An 18,342-nucleotide genomic window follows, 5' to 3' on the forward strand; every position below is an offset into this window, starting at 1 on the left:
ACCTGATATCCAAACTTTGTAAATGGTTGTCTTGTTTGAAATGAAGTGTGGACATTAAAAGTGTGAGACAATTATTGCCCTAATATAATAAGAATTGAAATCCGATGCAATACTTGTAAATGGTTGTCTGGTATGTATGAAGCTGGACATTGAGAGTGTGAGATAATCATTGCCCTAATATAATAAGGATTGAGATTTGATGCAATACTTAGGACGGGGAGAAAGTTGAATTTTTAACTTTCAATCTCATATGCCAATTGCGCACAGTGCAGATCTCAATCCGTAAAATAGAATCCAAATGCATTTTTCATTATGGTTTGTTATGAAAGATCAGCGATTCTTTTTATAAATGATAAGGTAAACACAAAGCCACCATTGTATCACATGAGACTGAGAGCCAAGGCCCAAAGGGAAAGGATTAAGATTTAAGAGCAGTAACCTAAACTAAAGGCTAGTACCTAGTGATGATTGATGAATGCTTAGGTAAGAAATTCCAGAGAGTGTATGTTGCAAAACAGTTCATATGTTTATGGAAGGAATGTTTGGTTATTGTCATGAAGCTGTCTCTCAGCATCAAAGACATGGATACTGACACAGACACTTTGGACAGAACAGGAAAAGATATTAAAAATATATATATATATATATATAATATATTAACCTTACTGTTTTTTTTTTAATTTATTTGTCTTCATTTTTTTAGGTAGTAATATTAAATACATGTTAGGAATATTTTGGAGTATAGAAAAGTTAACCCCAAAAAAAAAAAAAACTATTCCAATCATATATATAAAATTTACAATATGTTAACCTACCAAACCTACAATTGCCATTGTCATTGACATTTAGAAAACCCATACCACTTTCACAAATATTTATTTTCTTTGAAAGGAAGGACAATGCAAATGTGCTAGTGGTATTTATATATGGCTTTGCATGTGCGGTGCATCAAAGAAGCAAATTCTGAAGGAAACAGACAGATTTACACATTGGACAACCTTTGCATAATATTATAATCTCTACGTTAACTTGGATCCCAGCTTTCAAACAATGAATTAACTAAAGTAGTGTATCTAAGTAAGCACAATACATTATTCATATAAGTAAGCACAACACAACAATTATTAAAAGAAACTTGAGATATTGAAATACAATGAACCCAATACCAACAACAACAAACAAGCATTTTCCTCGAACCAAGTTTGTGCTATCAAATATTGACTTGAAGTTGAGAATTGATTAATACCAAATTGGGAAACATATAATTTTCAATGTCATTTGTCTTTTTCGGTTTCTTAGAAAAACTCAGTGCCATTCCCCTTTGAGCCAGATGTCCTAATCTTAAAAAGTCAATGTCATAACCACTTAAAACGTATCTTAGCCAATCCTCAAATAATCTTCAGTTGATAAAAAAACAAGGGGCAGCTTTTGCATGATAGAAGCATAATATGATGTCAAATTATTGCCTCATACTCCTAATGTTCACACTCTATAAACACCAAATATTAGTTTAAAATAAATTTGGATACCTGATATCCAAACTTTGTAAATGGTTGTCTTGTTTGTATGAAGTGTGGACATTGAGAGTGTGAGACAATCATTACCCTAATATAATAAGGGTTGAGCTCCGATGCAATACTTATAAATGGTTGTCAGGTATGAATGAAGTGTGGACATTGAAAGTGTGAGACAATTATTACCCCAATATAATAAGAATTAAAATCTGATGCAATACTTGTAAATGGTTGTCTAGTATGTATGAAGCTGGGCATTGAGAGTGTGAGATAATCATTGCCCTAATATAATAAAGATTGAGATTTGATGCAAAACTTAGGACGGGGAAAAAGTTGAATTTTTAACTTTCAATCTCATATGCCAATTGCACTCAGTGCAGATCTCAATCCGTAAAATAGAATCCAAATGCATTTTTCATTATGGTTTGTTATGAAAGATCAGCGATTCTTTTTATAAATGATAAGGTAAACACAAAGCCACCATTGTATCACATGAGACTGAGAGCCAAGGCCCAAAGGGAAAGGATTAAGATTTAAGAGCAGTAACCTAAACTAAAGGCTAGTACCTAGTGATGATTGATGAATGCTTAGGTAAGAAATTCCAGAGAGTGTATGTTGCAAAACAGTTCATATGTTTATGGAAGGAATGTTTGGTTATTGTCATGAAGCTGTCTCTCAGCATCAAAGACATGGATACTGACACAGACACTTTGGACAGAACAGGAAAAGTAAAAGTCATAAAAAAGCTGGTTTCTTTTGTTGTAGATGGGAAAGGGTGTGGAAGGAGGGGGAGCAAGGTTCAAACTTCAAACAGAAGCTGTTCTATTCACTTTATTGGGTTACATCTTACAGGACATGAATGATGAGGCCCATAGGCATTTTTGAGAAACATGATGCACTGAAACAAACAAACAAAATAGGTGTGATTGTGTGAATAAACTTTTTCTTTAGCTTTTTTCACATTGAGGGCTTAACAAAATATTTAAAATTGTTTTACTTTCTATCAAAGGAATTGTTTGCGGAGAAATTTAGGATTTGTTTGGATACAACTTATTTTGTTAAAAACTGAAAACTTATTATTGAAAATACTGTAGTAAAATAATTTTTAAAACGTAATAGTGTTGCCGTGGGTCATGAACAATGCCGTGAGACCCAGCACTTAAAACGCAAACGCAAAATAAGCGTAGACAAACGCACGCTTAGGTACCGTTTGGATCGCGTCTACACATCCACATTTTAGCATTTTGTGTTTTTTTTTTTTTTTTTCTTTTGACCACCGCCTCTTGCCCTGTTCATGAGAATAGTAACAAGAAATTATTTTTTTATTGTTTTCATTTTTTTAACTTTTAGTAAAATAAGCGATATCCAAATGCACCCTAGTGGCTAGAAGCAGTGTTGAACTATTTTTGAAAAATTCAAAAGAAAAACCATTTGAGAAGAATCCACATTTTTATCACCTTGTCCAATTAAATTGAAAATAATTAATTTAAAAAAAGTCCTAACAAAAGAAGCTGAGCTCTAAAAATCTACACAACTTTATTGAATGAAAGAGTACGGTGGATCAATAAAGGAAGGTCAATAAGTTACTTGGTTAAAAAAGCAACACTATCAATCACCTATTCACCTTGAAATGTATAAAGTTTTGAAAGACCATGATACTTTTCCAAAGAAACGATTTCCAACTAAGCACAAATAGTAATAGCACTATGTCAAAAGCTATGGTTAAAAATCTCATCCTTTAGAAATGATCTTCCATTGCATATCTGACGTGACAGTTTTCAACTATGCACAGAATGCACCGCCAAGTTACGATTTTACTATCATGACTTGAAAATTCTATTAAAAAAATACTGATTTTCACAATTTGTCTTAAAGCATCAATATTTTTATAATTTTATATTAAAACTTTTATATAGTTATAGATGATTTCAGATTCCAAACTTTCACAAAAGCTGTGGACTAGGCTGGCTTAATCATGAAATTCAGGAAAAAAAAAAATAGGGGGTGGGGGAGGGGGGGGACCAGAAAATTTTCTTTTATTGTTAATCTAGAACAGTGCTAGTAATTACAGCAACAGTATTTGACTTAATTTAGTTTCTTATGTACCATGGTCACAGCATGAATTAGAAAGCAGCCAATGAGCACACCATTCCCAGAGCTTCACAGTCAGCATTCTTGCTATAAGATCCTCCTATAAGAATGATTCACAATCCAAATAATCACTTCCTGCAGACTATAATCATATGAAGAGAGAGAGCCGTACACAAAATAGCCACTCATAAATTTCTTAGAACAGTAAAGCAGGGAAAGTGGAAACAGCAGCCAAAATCAATTCTTATTGAACATCTAAGCACCATCTAATTCAGAAGGCAAAATAATTTCACCGTTAATGCCACTGACTATTGCAATAGCAATGTCAATAAATCTAACCAGATCTTTGGCAGTACATATTTGGGAACCATAAGTTCTTATAATATCCAAGCTTGTTAAATCATCTACCAAATCTTTCTTTGTATCAAAACAGAAACTCTGTTTCTTGTGTATCATCCCAAATGTATTTTCCAAGCCCACACACAGATTAAGAAATGTGGGATCATCTAAAGTTTCCCTTATATCCAAGAAGAAGCCATGACTTCCTGCCACACCACCAATAGAGTTGATCTTGACTGCGATGTTCCGGAGAGATCGAAGGTTCAAAGCTAAATGCCGAGCTACTGTGGATGAACTCCAAGTGGGGTTTTTGCAGTCTCTTAGTAAATGGCAAAGTTGGACCAAGTTTGCCAAGCAGAAGTGTGTTATGAAAATAAAGAAATCATAGAAGTTCATGCCTGTTGAAAAAAAATCAATCAATACAAGATATAGGATTGGCATAATCCCAGTACAGCAAACTTCTCATAGTGCAACTAGCAGCAAGGCATGCACAATGGGAATTAGTATTAGTTCTCAACTAAAATGTATATAATGCACAGAATGTCATGGGAATTCGTCCAAATATGCTGTTAGTTCATCTACTAATGATGCAAGTAAATGCGGCTCATTCCATCCTTGATGCAAGCCTACTGTGGTAGAAAATTGAATAGCTTCTTCATCAATTAAGCTAATCTAATTGTTAATTTGGGCCAGGCTGAGCACGACCTGCTCTATTTTTTATTTTAGTTCATTTCACTTACATTTTAGGTAGAAAAGGCACAACTCACTTAAAGCACCCTTAAATTGAAAATAGTCCTATTGGCACTCGCCTAGGTACATTTGAAACGAAGAAGAGCTTAAGAACATTATTGAAAATCCAGATCTTAAGTTACACTACAACTATATTAAAACAAAGTAGTACTACAGTTGGCCAATCACATATTCCCTTATAATGAGTTTTTTCCACTATCCTGTTTGAAAAATCAATATGGGGATTCACATTCAAGCTCTTGGAGTTTGCTCCAGAAGTTAACACCACCTATGGTGACTTTGAAATGAAAAGGCAGATCTATTCTGGTGATTTCAGCATGCTTTGGCTAGATTTTCTTCCTCATAAGTTGTCCACCTAAGCCATTTTGTTTTTAATATGGTATACTAAAGAGAGTATATTAGAATTTCTATAATTATTGGTTGTTACTCCCTCTATCTCATTTTGTTTGTCCAATATTCCACTTTTGGCTGTCCCAAAATACTTGTCCAGTTTATTGAGATTAAGCACTAAATAATGTTTCCTTAAAAAGTTAAATCTTCTAAAATGGACAAACAAAATGGGACGGAGGGAATATTTTACACTGTTTTGATCATGCCCTGTTGAAACTAGAAAGATTCATAATTAACTTAGTTTTTTCCTATGCCTAAATTGGGATATTAGTGATAGTTTTGCATTTAATGGCATGTTAAAGAACAGGTTTACTACATGGGTCGGATACCTTATCATTAATTTCAAATCTTCTAGAATATTACAACTCTAGTTCAAGTTTTGCAAGCCATGCTTCCCATCAAACGATATCTAAGGATGAAGTGGAATAGCATAAAAAAGTGTGTGCATGGTTAGCAACCCCAAAGAATGTTAATTTTTTTGGTTAAGTAAAGAAGTTTTATATTAAAAAGTAAAAAGGAGGTTGCCTAGTGGCACACAAACTGGGTAAAGAAGGACTAAGCAATCCTCTACAATTCATACTACACCTGTGTTAGCTGCAAGATTGCGCTGGCAGAGACCTTCAAAATCATCACATACATCCCTGATGTCTTCTATATATTCCTTAGCCTCATTGTAGTCTCTCAAAAGTAAATTCCACTGGAAGAATGATAAAAATTGAGAAAGGCTTGAGTTCAATTAGAACAGGCCCAAATATTAATAAATTTACTACATGAATCTAGTATCTACTTACCACCCAAGAAAGGTTATAGCCATTGAACCAGTTGTGGTTTATTGATATTGTATCTTCCTGAAAACATTACAAATGCATGTTATAAGTGACATTGTCATCCAACGAACATTCAACTTGTAGAAAAATTTAAATGAATTAAGCCTATAATTTAAGTCCTATCTGACCTATCTCTGAGCCTAAACATGTGATAGAAGTTGGAAAAAGATCCCGAAATTGAAGGAGCTCCAAATCAACCATACAAAAAATCTCACATGCTACATCAGTTTTACACTAGAAGCATCCTAATTAGATCATACAGTCAGCCAAACAAGTGGGAAATGCCTTCAAATTGTCTAAAAGTACTTAATGTTTAACAATGACCCTAAGGAAAATAGCCAAACCCTTATCATCCCTTATAAGTATAGCCCCCAAATGTCTTTTGCTAATCACTAGTAAAGAAACACTGTCCCAATTCTAGAATCAAGGGCACACATTCAGTTCCCATAAACTGTAAAATCCCCAATGTAAAACCAAACACAGCTATTAGACATACAACCTTAATTAAAGGCAAGTAAACCAAAATGTGGCTTCTGCAGGCCACAGAATAGTTTAAGAGGCACATCATGTTAATGGTTTTTTCTCTATTTTTTTATTTTCATTTTTTGATATGTAATGGTTTTGTCCCTAATTACAAAGAAAACAGCAGCATATAATATTAATATATATATATATATATATATTATTTTTAGGGTAACAATACATATTGTCATTTGCTAAATAGCATTGAGGTGTAATAAAAGTTTGGAAGCAATATTATATGATTGTTTAATTAGTTCAATTACTTATCCCAAAAAAAAAAAACAAAAAATATATGGTTGCTTAATTGAGGCATTATTCAGTTATAATTGTGGTGTAGGAAAAATGTTGGGTTTTCTTTTGTTGGTGGCTCTTTTGAGCCTACTTTCTGTTTCACTTAGTGTCATTAATTGATCTGAACATGCTTCCTATCCCTGGTAATTAAAGAAAAAAGAATCTAAATCCTCTAATAAAAAAGATGATACATAAGGTTGATCACCTAGCTGACCTCAAAATTTTGGAACTAAGGCTTGGTTTTTGTTGTACATAAGGTTTATCACCTCTGTATACCAAACCCTGCATCATATTTCATTATAAGTCCTGCCTAGCTGCCCATGATGGGATATTCAGTAAGCCTTTTCAAAATTTCTGTTTAATTTTTTGTTTCTTCTGGGGCACTCTCAAACCTGTCAGAGTATATTGGTGAGCTTACTTTCGAATTCTTTAACTGCTCATGTTGACAAATCTCAGTGATGTGAAAGGGTTGTGTACAATGATGTATGGAGGAGAAAGAATTAGGTCATTTGACCATATGTCCTCTCATAAACTTGCTCATGTTATGTTAATTTCATTAGTAGTTGATAGTGATACAAAATAATGATAGAAGGTAGTTCCTATTATTGCATGTCTTTTGGACTTGTTTTAATTGCCATTTCAATTTCCATTCAGGAACATGAAAATCTCTGTGTATAATATCTTTGATGATGTGAGTGAAAAAGTATTTCCTGGTTTTACAGAGGTAACTTGCCAGCCTAGATCTTTTAGCAACTTTAAATTCCCTTTAGTCTTCTGCATATGTTCATGTCTTGTGTGTTCATTGTGCAGGCAATCTGGTTGGACTGCACTCAAGAACAAAATGAAATTATCTTTGTACCTAGTGGATGGTATCATCAAGTTCATAATCTGGTATCTTAAACTTTTTTTTTTCTTTCTATTTTTGGTGGTGCATATTATATATAGTTTTCTTTGTGCTTTTCTAATTTCTAATCCCAAGTCATTAATGAACATACAATTAGTTTTGCGAAGGCTGTCCAAGTTCTCTATTTTCCANGGTAACAAATTTTTAAAAGTCCTGTCAGTATATTCTTGTGTAATTTTGTGCACTAATTAACCTGATAGTTAATAGGAACAGATGGTTGCCCAAAGAAAATACGTTTTATTGGGTAAGTTACACACACACCCAATGGTTTTGATCCCACGGCCTCACCATCCACCTAGCATTTACAAGGGGAGGAGGTGTCACTTGAGTTCGAGCTCATTGGCCCCAAAGAAAATATGTAGAGGCAGATTACTGTAATAGAATGGATAAATGGCAGAGGTGGTCGCCAGTTGCTACTGATATCATACGAAAGTGGATAAATGTCTAAGCTTGATATAATAGTTAATTGCTGCATAAGAATGGAAAAATTCCAACATATTTATCATCGCAAATCCACACGTGGAAGATGAATATTACCAGTTGCTATTTATCTTTATCTAGAATGTATCTGATTTTCCTCTATTCTATAAGTGAAAATATCTTCTTCTCTTTTTCTTTTTAAAATTATTAGTAAGTTGACATGAGCACCCAGTGGTTTTTGAACCGACAAGTTTACCCTCTGTCTATCTAATTAATAGAAAGCACAGGAAACTGTATTCATACCTGTCAAACACAAGATTATGTTGAGAAGGAGACAGAAAGAGCCATCGTTTCTTCCCACACACATTTGCTGACCAACTATATGACCTGAAAACATCAGCATGAAGAGGAGTCCAAGATCCTACATTAAAATTTAAAAATTAATTAATTGAGCATCAGATTACATTTAAACAACAGAAAGGACATCCAATTCTCTCTGTTCAAAGGAATCATCAAGCTTCCCCCCCACACCCCTCCCCGCTTTCTCCCTTCACTTAAAATAAGTGGAACATCAATTAAACAATATCTGTGACTAACATGAAAGAGGAATAATATTGGTGCTCAAACCTTTTGCTCCCATGTAAACAAAACGATAGTCAGAGCAACTTATTTCATTATTCTCTTGAAAAGTATCAGGATCCTTATGCATACGATAATTGTCGAGATACAGGTTGAGCCAATCATCACAGAAAAACAGTGGAGTTGTGTATGCTAAATATTCTGGGTACTCCTGAGCATAAGATTAAAGAGGATAAAGGCAACAAATCAGACCGCTGAATTAACAAGGATCTAACATAGACGCCTTAGACATGAGAAACTCACACAGGCAAAGTGACACTGCCCCACCAAATAGATTGGTAAAATTGAAAAATAACTCTTTATAAGAAAAAAAAAATGCCCAAGGGTTTGATTAATATTTATGGCTGAATGATTTGAATGCAAACAGAGCAAGGTTTATGTAATTTTTTTTTTATCAGTAAACCAAATGTTAGGAAAGTTTATGTACATCCATGATACATGTCAAAGCATATAACCAGACTTGAGAAAGAACTAACGAATAGTTCACTTTCCATCTTTGTATAAATAGACAATCAAACACCTTGCAGCTTAGCCAGCTTAGTCATTATCAAAGTGGAGTTCCAAAGGGGCATTGTGACTTTTTTAATTCAAAACTACACTTGTGAATTATAGCGTGTTTGACTCTAGTATGCTGACACATGCATGACTTTTTTTAGGTATAGTTCCTTGTGACATTCTAATTACATATTTTCTTTTAAAAAATTTGAAAAAAAGAAAAGAGAAAAGAAGAAGAAGGTAATTAGTAGTAGTAAAGAATACATATATTAGCATTGCCTCTCTCTCTCATAGGATATATGCACTAGTTTTCTTAAATTATTTGTTATTTGTAGCTGATAATAAAAGTTGTTAGCATGATATGGCCATGTCTGTATGCCTTAAACTCTACCAATTATTGCACTGAACACTCATAATTACTTGGCCACTTTGCAACCAGGTCATTGATTAAACACTAATACAGCTAATTTATTGTGTAAGTTGACTAAACATCCATGGAAATTGATTTTTTATCAAACTAAGATATAATGTTCTCATACTCTTACTACCTGTAGAAAGACAATCTTCTATAGAAATGTAAAGTAAGCAGACAAATTATTAAAACAACTTTTTTTATCATACCTTCACAAAATGCCAATCCTTCAAATATAGCACAGGATGGCCATTACTGTGATCTTTTGAAGCTCTACAATGCTCCTGCACAGAATTCTCCAGCCAGTGGTCAACAAACTCTGAAACAGACATCTCCACTCTTTTCTGATCTGTGAATTCTCTGGTACCACAGTCTGCAACCTTTAATTTCCACAGTAACAATTGAGTTCAGTTCATAATAAATTGATTTCTAAACAAACAAACAAAAAAAAACGCCATAGATGAATTCTATTTTTATTTGATATTAGAAACAGCTAATAGTGTAACATCTAGTCACTGAACTTTACTAATCATCAACAAATGCATGAACTATTAGGTAGATCATATTTGGTTTTGAGACTACAGGACTCGAGTCTTCTACTTTATAAATTTTCTCTAAAATTGAAAGAAAGGAAATTACTTGTCAAATTTCATAGCATTTAGGTGTGAGCACACACTATGTCCACACCCACACGCTTGACACACATTATGGGCTGCATTGTGTTTTGTTAATGGAGTTCACTTGCACATACACAACTCTTACACGGATCAGCAACTAACACAAGCTTTACTTTAAGTGCCAATCCTTAACAAAATGCCTGGTACCAGTCTTTTCTGAAACAAACTCTCCACTACTGTAGTGTGATGACACACACAGGTGTACCCACTAGCACACACATTGTGTTTCATTCATGGTGTCCACTCACGCTGCGCATACACACAACTCTTACACTTTTTCTGCAACTAACACAAGCTTTACTTTAAGTTCCAATCCTTAACAAAATACCCGGTACCACAATCTTTTCCGAAACATGCTCTCCACTACTGTTATCGCGCGCACACACACACACTCACATTATATGCTGTATCGACTTTTACTCACGGTGTCCACTTGCGAATACACTAATCTCTTACACTTTTCAGCTACTAAAACAAGCTCCAAAATTGAAAAATCTCTATGGTCATGCCAAAAGTACTTGAATTAACATGACTCCAAACCACATTCAAAAACTCATACTAATGTTTCATATCCAAAGGAACTATTCTATACCCCCCAAACCAACATTTCTCTGACCCAAAGAGACCCTCAAGCCAGATCAAAATAAATGAACAAACCCATTATTCCACTGACATCTTTCACAACAATGGCATAAAAACCATAAACATATATAAAATAAAATAAGGTATTGAAGACCAAATTAGTACCTGAACTCTGGAATTTCCAAAATGGGTAGAGAAGAAATGGAGATTGGGTTTTCCATTATCAAAGACCCAATCTTTACAAGCCTTCCAATCATCCATGAGACCTGTCAGCACCACTGGCTGGTTCTTTTCCATATACCTCTCCACAAACTCACTGTAATTCAATTCTTTCCCATTCACCTTCTCTATCTGACCTCCAATTCTGATTCCCATTTTTTCTCTCTTCTCTCTCAAAGGTTTTTTTTTTTTTTTGGGGGCAAGGCAACAAAGGTTGTTAATTTGTGAGATTTCGTTATGGGTTTTGTATTTTGCAGGGAAAAACAGCTTCAACGAAACTTTGAAAAACGAAAATTACATACCCTCACGTTTGGGTTTGGGTTGTTTTCATTTTAGTCCTTACCTTTGAATTTTTCTTTTACATCAAACTTGGTGCTGTATTAAAATGGTCATCCACTCGTAATAATAGTTTTTTATCATCAAATTAAGATATAAATCAGTTTTTAGTATAAATGAAAATTAAATCACAAATCTTTTATTCAATAAGTAGAGACTTTATCAATTGTTTTTTTTATTATTTATCAAAAAAATAGTGTTTGCTTTTATTACATGTTTAACACAACAAATTTTTTATTAACTTCTCATCTTTTAATGGGTAGAATTAGGATCTGTTTGGATATCATTTATTACTGAAAATTGAAAACCGAAAACACTATAGTAAAATAATTTTTAAATGTGTGAATAGTACTATGAGACCCATTTTTAATAAAAATTTTACTTAAAAAAGAAGTTTGTGGGTCCTGTAAACAGTGTATGGAACCCACGTACAAAACGCTGGATGCATAAACCCTGGACGCTTGCCTCTATCCAAAAAGTTCACTTAGTCACAAACATAGAAAAAGGATCATTTTCAAAATGAAATAAATTTTGATAGACAAAAATAAAAAATAAGAACTTCAACTTTAGAGACCAAATCAATAATCCTTAACTTCAAGGACAAGAGTGCTATTTAGTCAAACTTAAAATTAAGCCCAATTGATTTCGGGCGTTTTAGCACAGTTTTTATCTTAAAACAAATAAAGCTGGGCAAGTCCAAGCCCAAATTCGGCCTAATTCATTTCTCTCTCTCTCTCTCTCAGTAACAAAGTTCGTTAATTTTTTAAGGTTTAGGTTTTTTTTTTTTTTTTTTTTTTTTGAAGTTTTTATTTTTAGTCAATCAAATTTGATTTCATTTTTAAATGGTCCTTTTTGTTGACCTTTGAGTGATTTAAATTTTTCTTTATTTATGAAAAATAGTGTTTGGTTTAAATGCTAAGTTTTTTTTTTGAAAAAAATCTTTCTCTTAAAAATTAGTTTAGTCATTGACATGAACGCAAGGACAATTTTTTAAAATGAATCAAATATTTGATTGATCAAAATAAAGAACAATCCTAAACCATACCTTATATTAAACTAATTAGAGTGGTAAAGTTTATTAGGGGCCAAATGAAGAACAATCCTAATCTTTAAAGGCAAGAGTTTAATTTAGTCAACCTTAAAGTTAAGCCCAATCGATTTTAGGCCTTTTGCAGTCTTTTTCTGAAAAGGAATTAAGCTAGGCTGGTCCAGGCCCAAATTCGGCCCAATTCATAGTAACATATAAAAGTAAATAAAACGCTGCCGTTCCACTACGCAGCGCCGCGTGCGACGGTTCGGTTCGGTTCTGCAACACACCGACGAAAAACGCCGCCGTTCCATTAAACCCCAAAAAAAAAAAAAAATTAAATTAAAAAAAAAAAAAAAAAAAAAAAACCCCTAAAAAGTTTAGAAGCGTCTCACTCACTCAGTCACAATTTGTCACTCACAAAACACTCTCACTCTCTCTCACTCTAAACTCAACTTTTTCAGGTTAGTTTTATTTTTCAATAAATTCTTTTACTGTGAATTTGAATGCTAATGCGGTGTCGTGGTGATAATGGATTTTTGTCTGCTTTGTTAATGGCAGATTTATATATTTTGTAAAATTTTAGGGTTAGCTGCTGATATGGATTCGGATTCGCATTCCTACGACGCGGACTCACCGGTAAATTCTCTCAAAATCTTCTCATTTTGTTTTTTTTTTTTTTTCTTCGTTTCTATTGTTGTATTTTTGTTGTTATTGTTATCATTTCACCATTCTCTAAAAAATGTTAGAAAATTTGTTAGAGTTTGTAGCTGTAACTTGAAATATTGTCTGGCTTTGGCACACTTGTTTTTAAGCTACAACACTTAAATTGTTGTAACATTGCTTGGAAAATGCATTCATTCAAAACAGATTGGTCATTGTTTTTGTGAATTGTTGTGGTTTGTGTATTTTGTTAGGGCTTTTTTTTTTTTTTGCCAAATTTTTAGCTTTTGCAAAAAAAAAAATAATAATAATAATAATTGAAATGCCTCCAAGGTCCGTTTTGGAACTTGAGTTCCAAGTGGAAATCAAGTTTGGCAAACTCAAGTTCCAAGCTGATAACTCGAGTTAGCAAATTCGAGTTCCAAAAGGAGCCACGTAACTAATAACTTTAAGCATAAGCTTTTCAGTAACATTTTTTGAAAAACTGAATATTTGGCAAAAAAAGCCATTTTGCTAGAGATATTGGTTTTAAAAAAAAGAAACTGTTTTCACACATTTTGGCAAAATCTTTATTGATTTTTTTTTTTTTCATGTTTAGTCCTGGCATGCTTGATTGATCTTGCTTCTTTTTTTTCACATTTATTAGATGAATGATGGGGAGGCTACTTCTGAGTCTAACCCTGCATACGAGTTTGAAGCTCCTCCAGATGCATCATCACCCACCGCACAACATCGGGTGAGTACTAAATTTTTCACTGAAGAACCATGTCATGTCTGGGACCATTTTGTAAAATTACAGGATTGCGATCCCAATGATCCCCTAGCTGAATGCATTCATTGTCAGAAGCGATTCAACTTTCATCATAGGAAACATGGTACTTCAGCCCTGTTGGCACATACTAGTTTTGGTTGTGAAGAGTATCCTTACATTCATGCCCCAGTGGATAAACCAGAAGGTAGTGAGAGAGAAGGTGAGAGTGATGTGACAGAATTTAGCGTGGAGAGATTAAGAATGGGGCTTGCTAGGATGATAATCATTGATGAGTTGCCTCTTAGAATTGTGGAAGGTGAAGGTTTTCTTGACTTTATGGCTATGGTTGAACCTAGATTTCCCGTCCCATCTCGCCTCAATGTGACAAAAGATTGTATCATACTTTATGTAAAAGAGAAGGAGAAGTTGAAGAAAGTGTTGAGTGCCAGCCAAAGGGTTTGTTTAACCACTGATACATGGACCTCACTAGAAAACCTTAACTATCTTTGTCTCACCGCCCATTTCATTGATAGTGATTGGAACTATCACAAAAAAATCTTAAACTTTTGTCTAGTTCCTAATCTCAGAGGGGAGACCATTGGTAGGATGGTAGAGTCATGCTTGCTTGAATGGGATCTTATTGACAAGATTTTCACTATTACAGTAGATAATGCAAGCTCTAATGATGTTGCTATTGAATTCTTAAGGAGAAAAACAAAAGATAGAAAGGGTAGCTTATTGTCAAGTGAGTTCCTTCATATGAGATGTTGTGCGCACATTTTGAAACTTATTGTGCTAGATGGTTTGAAAGATCTTAGTGAGTCAATCATGAAGATTCGTAATGCAATGAGATATGTGAAGTCTTCTCACTCAAGATATGAGCAGTTCAAGGAATGTATGATGCTTGAAAGAATTTCAAGTAAAAATTTAGTGTGCCTTGATATTCCAACAAGATGGGACTCAACATATATGATGTTAAATGCAGCGCAGAAGTGTAAGAAGGCTTTTGAACGGATGGAGGAAGATGAGGAATATGAGGAATACCTTCGTCACTTTCGTGAAGATGATGGGAATGGGAAAACGCCCATAGGCCCTCCCAATTCTTTTGATTGGGAAAATATTCAAGCTTTTTCAAAATTTCTCAAGCTTTTCTATGAAGCAGCCCTACAATTTTCAGGTTCTTTGTTTGTCACTTCTAATGCATATTTTCATGAACTTGTTTTGATTCAAAGCGAATTAAGTAGTATGTGTAGTAGTGGTGGTGATCCTCTCTTGAAGGATATGGCAGAGAATATGAAGAAAAAATTTGACAACTATTGGGGAAGTATCGATAGAATCAATTCAATGTTGTTTGTGGCTGTTGTACTTGATCCTCGATACAAGTTGAATTATGTTAAGTTCTGGTTTAAGAAGTTGTATGATAATGAGCAAGTGGATGACATGGTAGCCAAGGTGCGGGGTGCTTTAGATAGATTGTATGAGCATTATGCAAGCAAGGTTACAAGTGAAGGTCTAAGCAGGCAGCCAATTTATAAGCCTCATTCTTCACAATTGATGGTTGATACTAACGTGAAAGATGTTCGGAAAAGGCTGAATAGTTTATACAAGCTACACTTAGTTGATGAGGATAATGCAAAGCGCAAATCTGAAGTGGATCAATATTTATTGGATGGTTGTGAAGATCCTGAGATGGAAAATTTTGATATTTTAAATTGGTGGAAGGTGAACTCATCAAAGTATCGAATCCTTGGCCAAGTAGCACGAGATGTGTTGGCCATTCCTGTTTCCACTGTTGCATCCAGGTCTGCTTTTAGCACTGGAGGTCGTGTCTTGGATCCATTTCAAAGCCCATTGTCTCCAAAAACAATTGAGGCTTTTATCTGTGCACAAAATTGGCTAAGATCTTCACAATCGCCAATTGATATTGGAGAGGCAATGAAAGAAGTTGAAGGCTATCAAATTAATTCAGGTAATATAATTTGTTTGATGTAATTTATCTATTCATTAATTAGTATTATTTACTTTTCTGTTCATTTACTTACTTGTCTTTGTTTCTTCTTTTCTCTTAGAACTGGCACAAAAATGCTAAATACCTGGGGAACCTACCATCATTGGTTTTTGATTCAGCGCAGTAATGCCATTGCAATTGGTAAGGTTTGTGATGATAATGAAAGAAGATTGTAATGGTTTATGTAACTTCTCTTGACTTGGAAATTGGACCTGTAGGCTTGAGATTATTGGCTTTGCAGTTTGGTTGTAGGTTCTTTGGTTGTAATATAACTTGTTTGGCCGGAGATTATTGCTGTTTAGAGTTTAAACTTATTTGTAGACCTTATTGGCTTGTAGGTTGTTTATATATATATATATATATATATTCAGTTTTTATTTTAAATCTATAGTAATTTTTAATTTTACATTTATAACGTGAAAGATGTTCGGAAAAGGCTGAATAGTTTATACAAGCTACACTTAGTTGATGAGGATAATGCAAAGCGCAAATCTGAAGTGGATCAATATTTATTGGATGGTTGTGAAGATCCTGAGATGGAAAATTTTGATATTTTAAATTGGTGGAAGGTGAACTCATCAAAGTATCGAATCCTTGGCCAAGTAGCACGAGATGTGTTGGCCATTCCTGTTTCCACTGTTGCATCCAGGTCTGCTTTTAGCACTGGAGGTCGTGTCTTGGATCCATTTCAAAGCCCATTGTCTCCAAAAACAATTGAGGCTTTTATCTGTGCACAAAATTGGCTAAGATCTTCACAATCGCCAATTGATATTGGAGAGGCAATGAAAGAAGTTGAAGGCTATCAAATTAATTCAGGTAATATAATTTGTTTGATGTAATTTATCTATTCATTAATTAGTATTATTTACTTTTCTGTTCATTTACTTACTTGTCTTTGTTTCTTCTTTTCTCTTAGAACTGGCACAAAAATGCTAAATACCTGGGGAACCTACCATCATTGGTTTTTGATTCAGCGCAGTAATGCCATTGCAATTGGTAAGGTTTGTGATGATAATGAAAGAAGATTGTAATGGTTTATGTAACTTCTCTTGACTTGGAAATTGGACCTGTAGGCTTGAGATTATTGGCTTTGCAGTTTGGTTGTAGGTTCTTTGGTTGTAATATAACTTGTTTGGCCGGAGATTATTGCTGTTTAGAGTTTAAACTTATTTGTAGACCTTATTGGCTTGTAGGTTGTTTATATATATATATATATATATATTCAGTTTTTATTTTAAATCTATAGTAATTTTTAATTTTACATTTTAATATGATCCCAATTTTTAATATTTATTTGTCATTGAGCTTATAACTGTTTAAACCTATTTGTTTTGGGTATGAAGTTTGCTTAAACGTACTTGTGTAACTTATTGGCTTGTAGTTGTTTAAGGTTTAAGATGTAAATAAGCTTGGAACAACGTAAATTGACTTGTGTTGGCTTAGAGTTCATTTTGTTGTTGATTTTTTTTTTTTTGAGAATATTTTGTTGTTGATTTTGGTTGTAGGTTCTTTTGTTATAATTTAACTTGTATGGGAGGATAGTTGTTTAAAATTTCAACTTATTGATTTTCAAAATAAATGTTTTAACTTATTTGTTATTCTTATTGGCTAGTAGGTTAAAAAAAAAAAAAAAAAAATTTATATAGGGGATCATTTCATAAACAGTTTATTTTCGATTTGACTTAATTGGGTTAAAAACCAAAAGTTAAATTTCATAATGGTTTATTTTTCAATTTGACAAATTAAAATTAAAAAAAAAAAAAAAAAAAAAAAAGGAAAGATAATGGAAGGAGCTCAGGGGTGTTTGCAAACATTAACTGCTTCAATTTTAATAACAATTTGAATAAAATTAAAAATTAGTTCCAAACTAAAACCAGTTTAGGATGAAATCGGTTTATCATTTTATTTTATATTTAATTCAAAACCGTTTTGTTATGCAATTTTGATTGTAATATTTGAAGAAAACAAAATTTATTGATGACAAGTTGAAATTATAAAGATGAAGTCCAAAAATATTAAGAGTGAAAATTTTAAAAGAATTTTAGGAAAAATAAGCAAGATTCGAAACTTTTTGGTGGTACGATTTTTTGTGAAAACATCAAATTTAAAACTAATTTATTTTTGGAAATATGAATTGAAAACATTAAAAATCTGGGGAATGCTTGCAATTGGCATATCATACAACCTTGTTTTAGTCAAGAACAAAATAACTGGTTTTTTATTGTTTCTACTCTCTCTCTCTCTCTCTCTCTCTCTCTCTCTCTCTCTCTCTCTCTCTATATATATATATATATACCCAGAAAAAAAAGAAAAAAAGAAAAAAAAAAGAAGAAGGTGGTTTTGACTTTATATATTTCAAATACACAGTCGGTCCATCCATGATCCTTTTTTGTTTTTTTTTCTTTTTTGAGAGAAGTATTACCTGAGGTTTTTATGTTAAACTCAACACCTAAAAAAAATTAAACTCAATATAAAAAAATCATCA

General features: G+C 33.3%; 2 protein-coding genes and 1 long non-coding RNA gene across 4 annotated transcripts; 2 read left to right on the forward strand and 1 right to left on the reverse strand.

The window, feature by feature from the left end:
* Positions 1-3,824: 3,824 nt before the first annotated feature.
* LOC111991489 (arginine-specific demethylase JMJ20) lies at positions 3,825-11,389 on the reverse strand. The gene is given in 9 exon segments (XM_065760974.1): positions 3,825-4,342; positions 5,670-5,781; positions 5,876-5,932; positions 6,432-6,441; positions 6,637-6,685; positions 8,263-8,469; positions 8,676-8,838; positions 9,804-9,974; positions 11,019-11,389. Coding segments are annotated over 9 exon segments (1,461 nt in total). The 5' UTR covers positions 11,229-11,389; the 3' UTR covers positions 3,825-3,860.
* Positions 11,390-12,694: 1,305 nt separating this feature from the next.
* Positions 12,695-16,184, forward strand: LOC111991493 (zinc finger BED domain-containing protein RICESLEEPER 2). Of its 2 annotated transcripts, none has more exons than XM_065760985.1 (4): positions 12,695-12,899; positions 12,997-13,074; positions 13,745-15,818; positions 15,919-16,184. In XM_065760985.1, exons 2-4 carry the CDS (start codon positions 13,036-13,038, stop codon positions 15,936-15,938), a joined length of 2,133 nt encoding a protein of 710 aa, XP_065617057.1. In that variant the 5' UTR covers positions 12,695-12,899; positions 12,997-13,035; the 3' UTR covers positions 15,939-16,184. The 2 variants fall into 2 exon arrangements, with proteins under 2 accessions (XP_065617057.1, XP_065617058.1); XM_065760986.1 differs by having other exon boundaries at positions 13,022-13,074.
* Positions 16,185-16,275: 91 nt separating this feature from the next.
* LOC136062192 (uncharacterized) lies at positions 16,276-17,039 on the forward strand. Its single transcript, XR_010624007.1, has 2 exons — positions 16,276-16,673; positions 16,774-17,039. It is a non-coding gene; the product is annotated as an uncharacterized LOC136062192 (long non-coding RNA).
* The last annotated feature ends 1,303 nt before the right edge of the window (positions 17,040-18,342 follow it).

The sequence above is a fragment of the Quercus suber genome, unplaced genomic scaffold (assembly GCF_002906115.3).
Source record: "Quercus suber isolate HL8 unplaced genomic scaffold, Cork oak 2.0 scaffold_390, whole genome shotgun sequence".
Taxonomy (NCBI): Eukaryota; Viridiplantae; Streptophyta; class Magnoliopsida; order Fagales; family Fagaceae; genus Quercus; species Quercus suber.

Excerpts from the sequence above, each read along its gene's own strand:
- LOC111991493 (XM_065760985.1), top strand. The coding sequence starts at position 13,036 with ATGGATTCGGATTCGCATTCCTACGACGCGGACTCACCG. Across the intron at positions 13,075-13,744 it reads CCTACGACGCGGACTCACCG|ATGAATGATGGGGAGGCTAC; the intron begins GTAAATTCTCTC and ends CACATTTATTAG. Across the intron at positions 15,819-15,918 it reads AGGCTATCAAATTAATTCAG|AACTGGCACAAAAATGCTAA; the intron begins GTAATATAATTT and ends CTTTTCTCTTAG.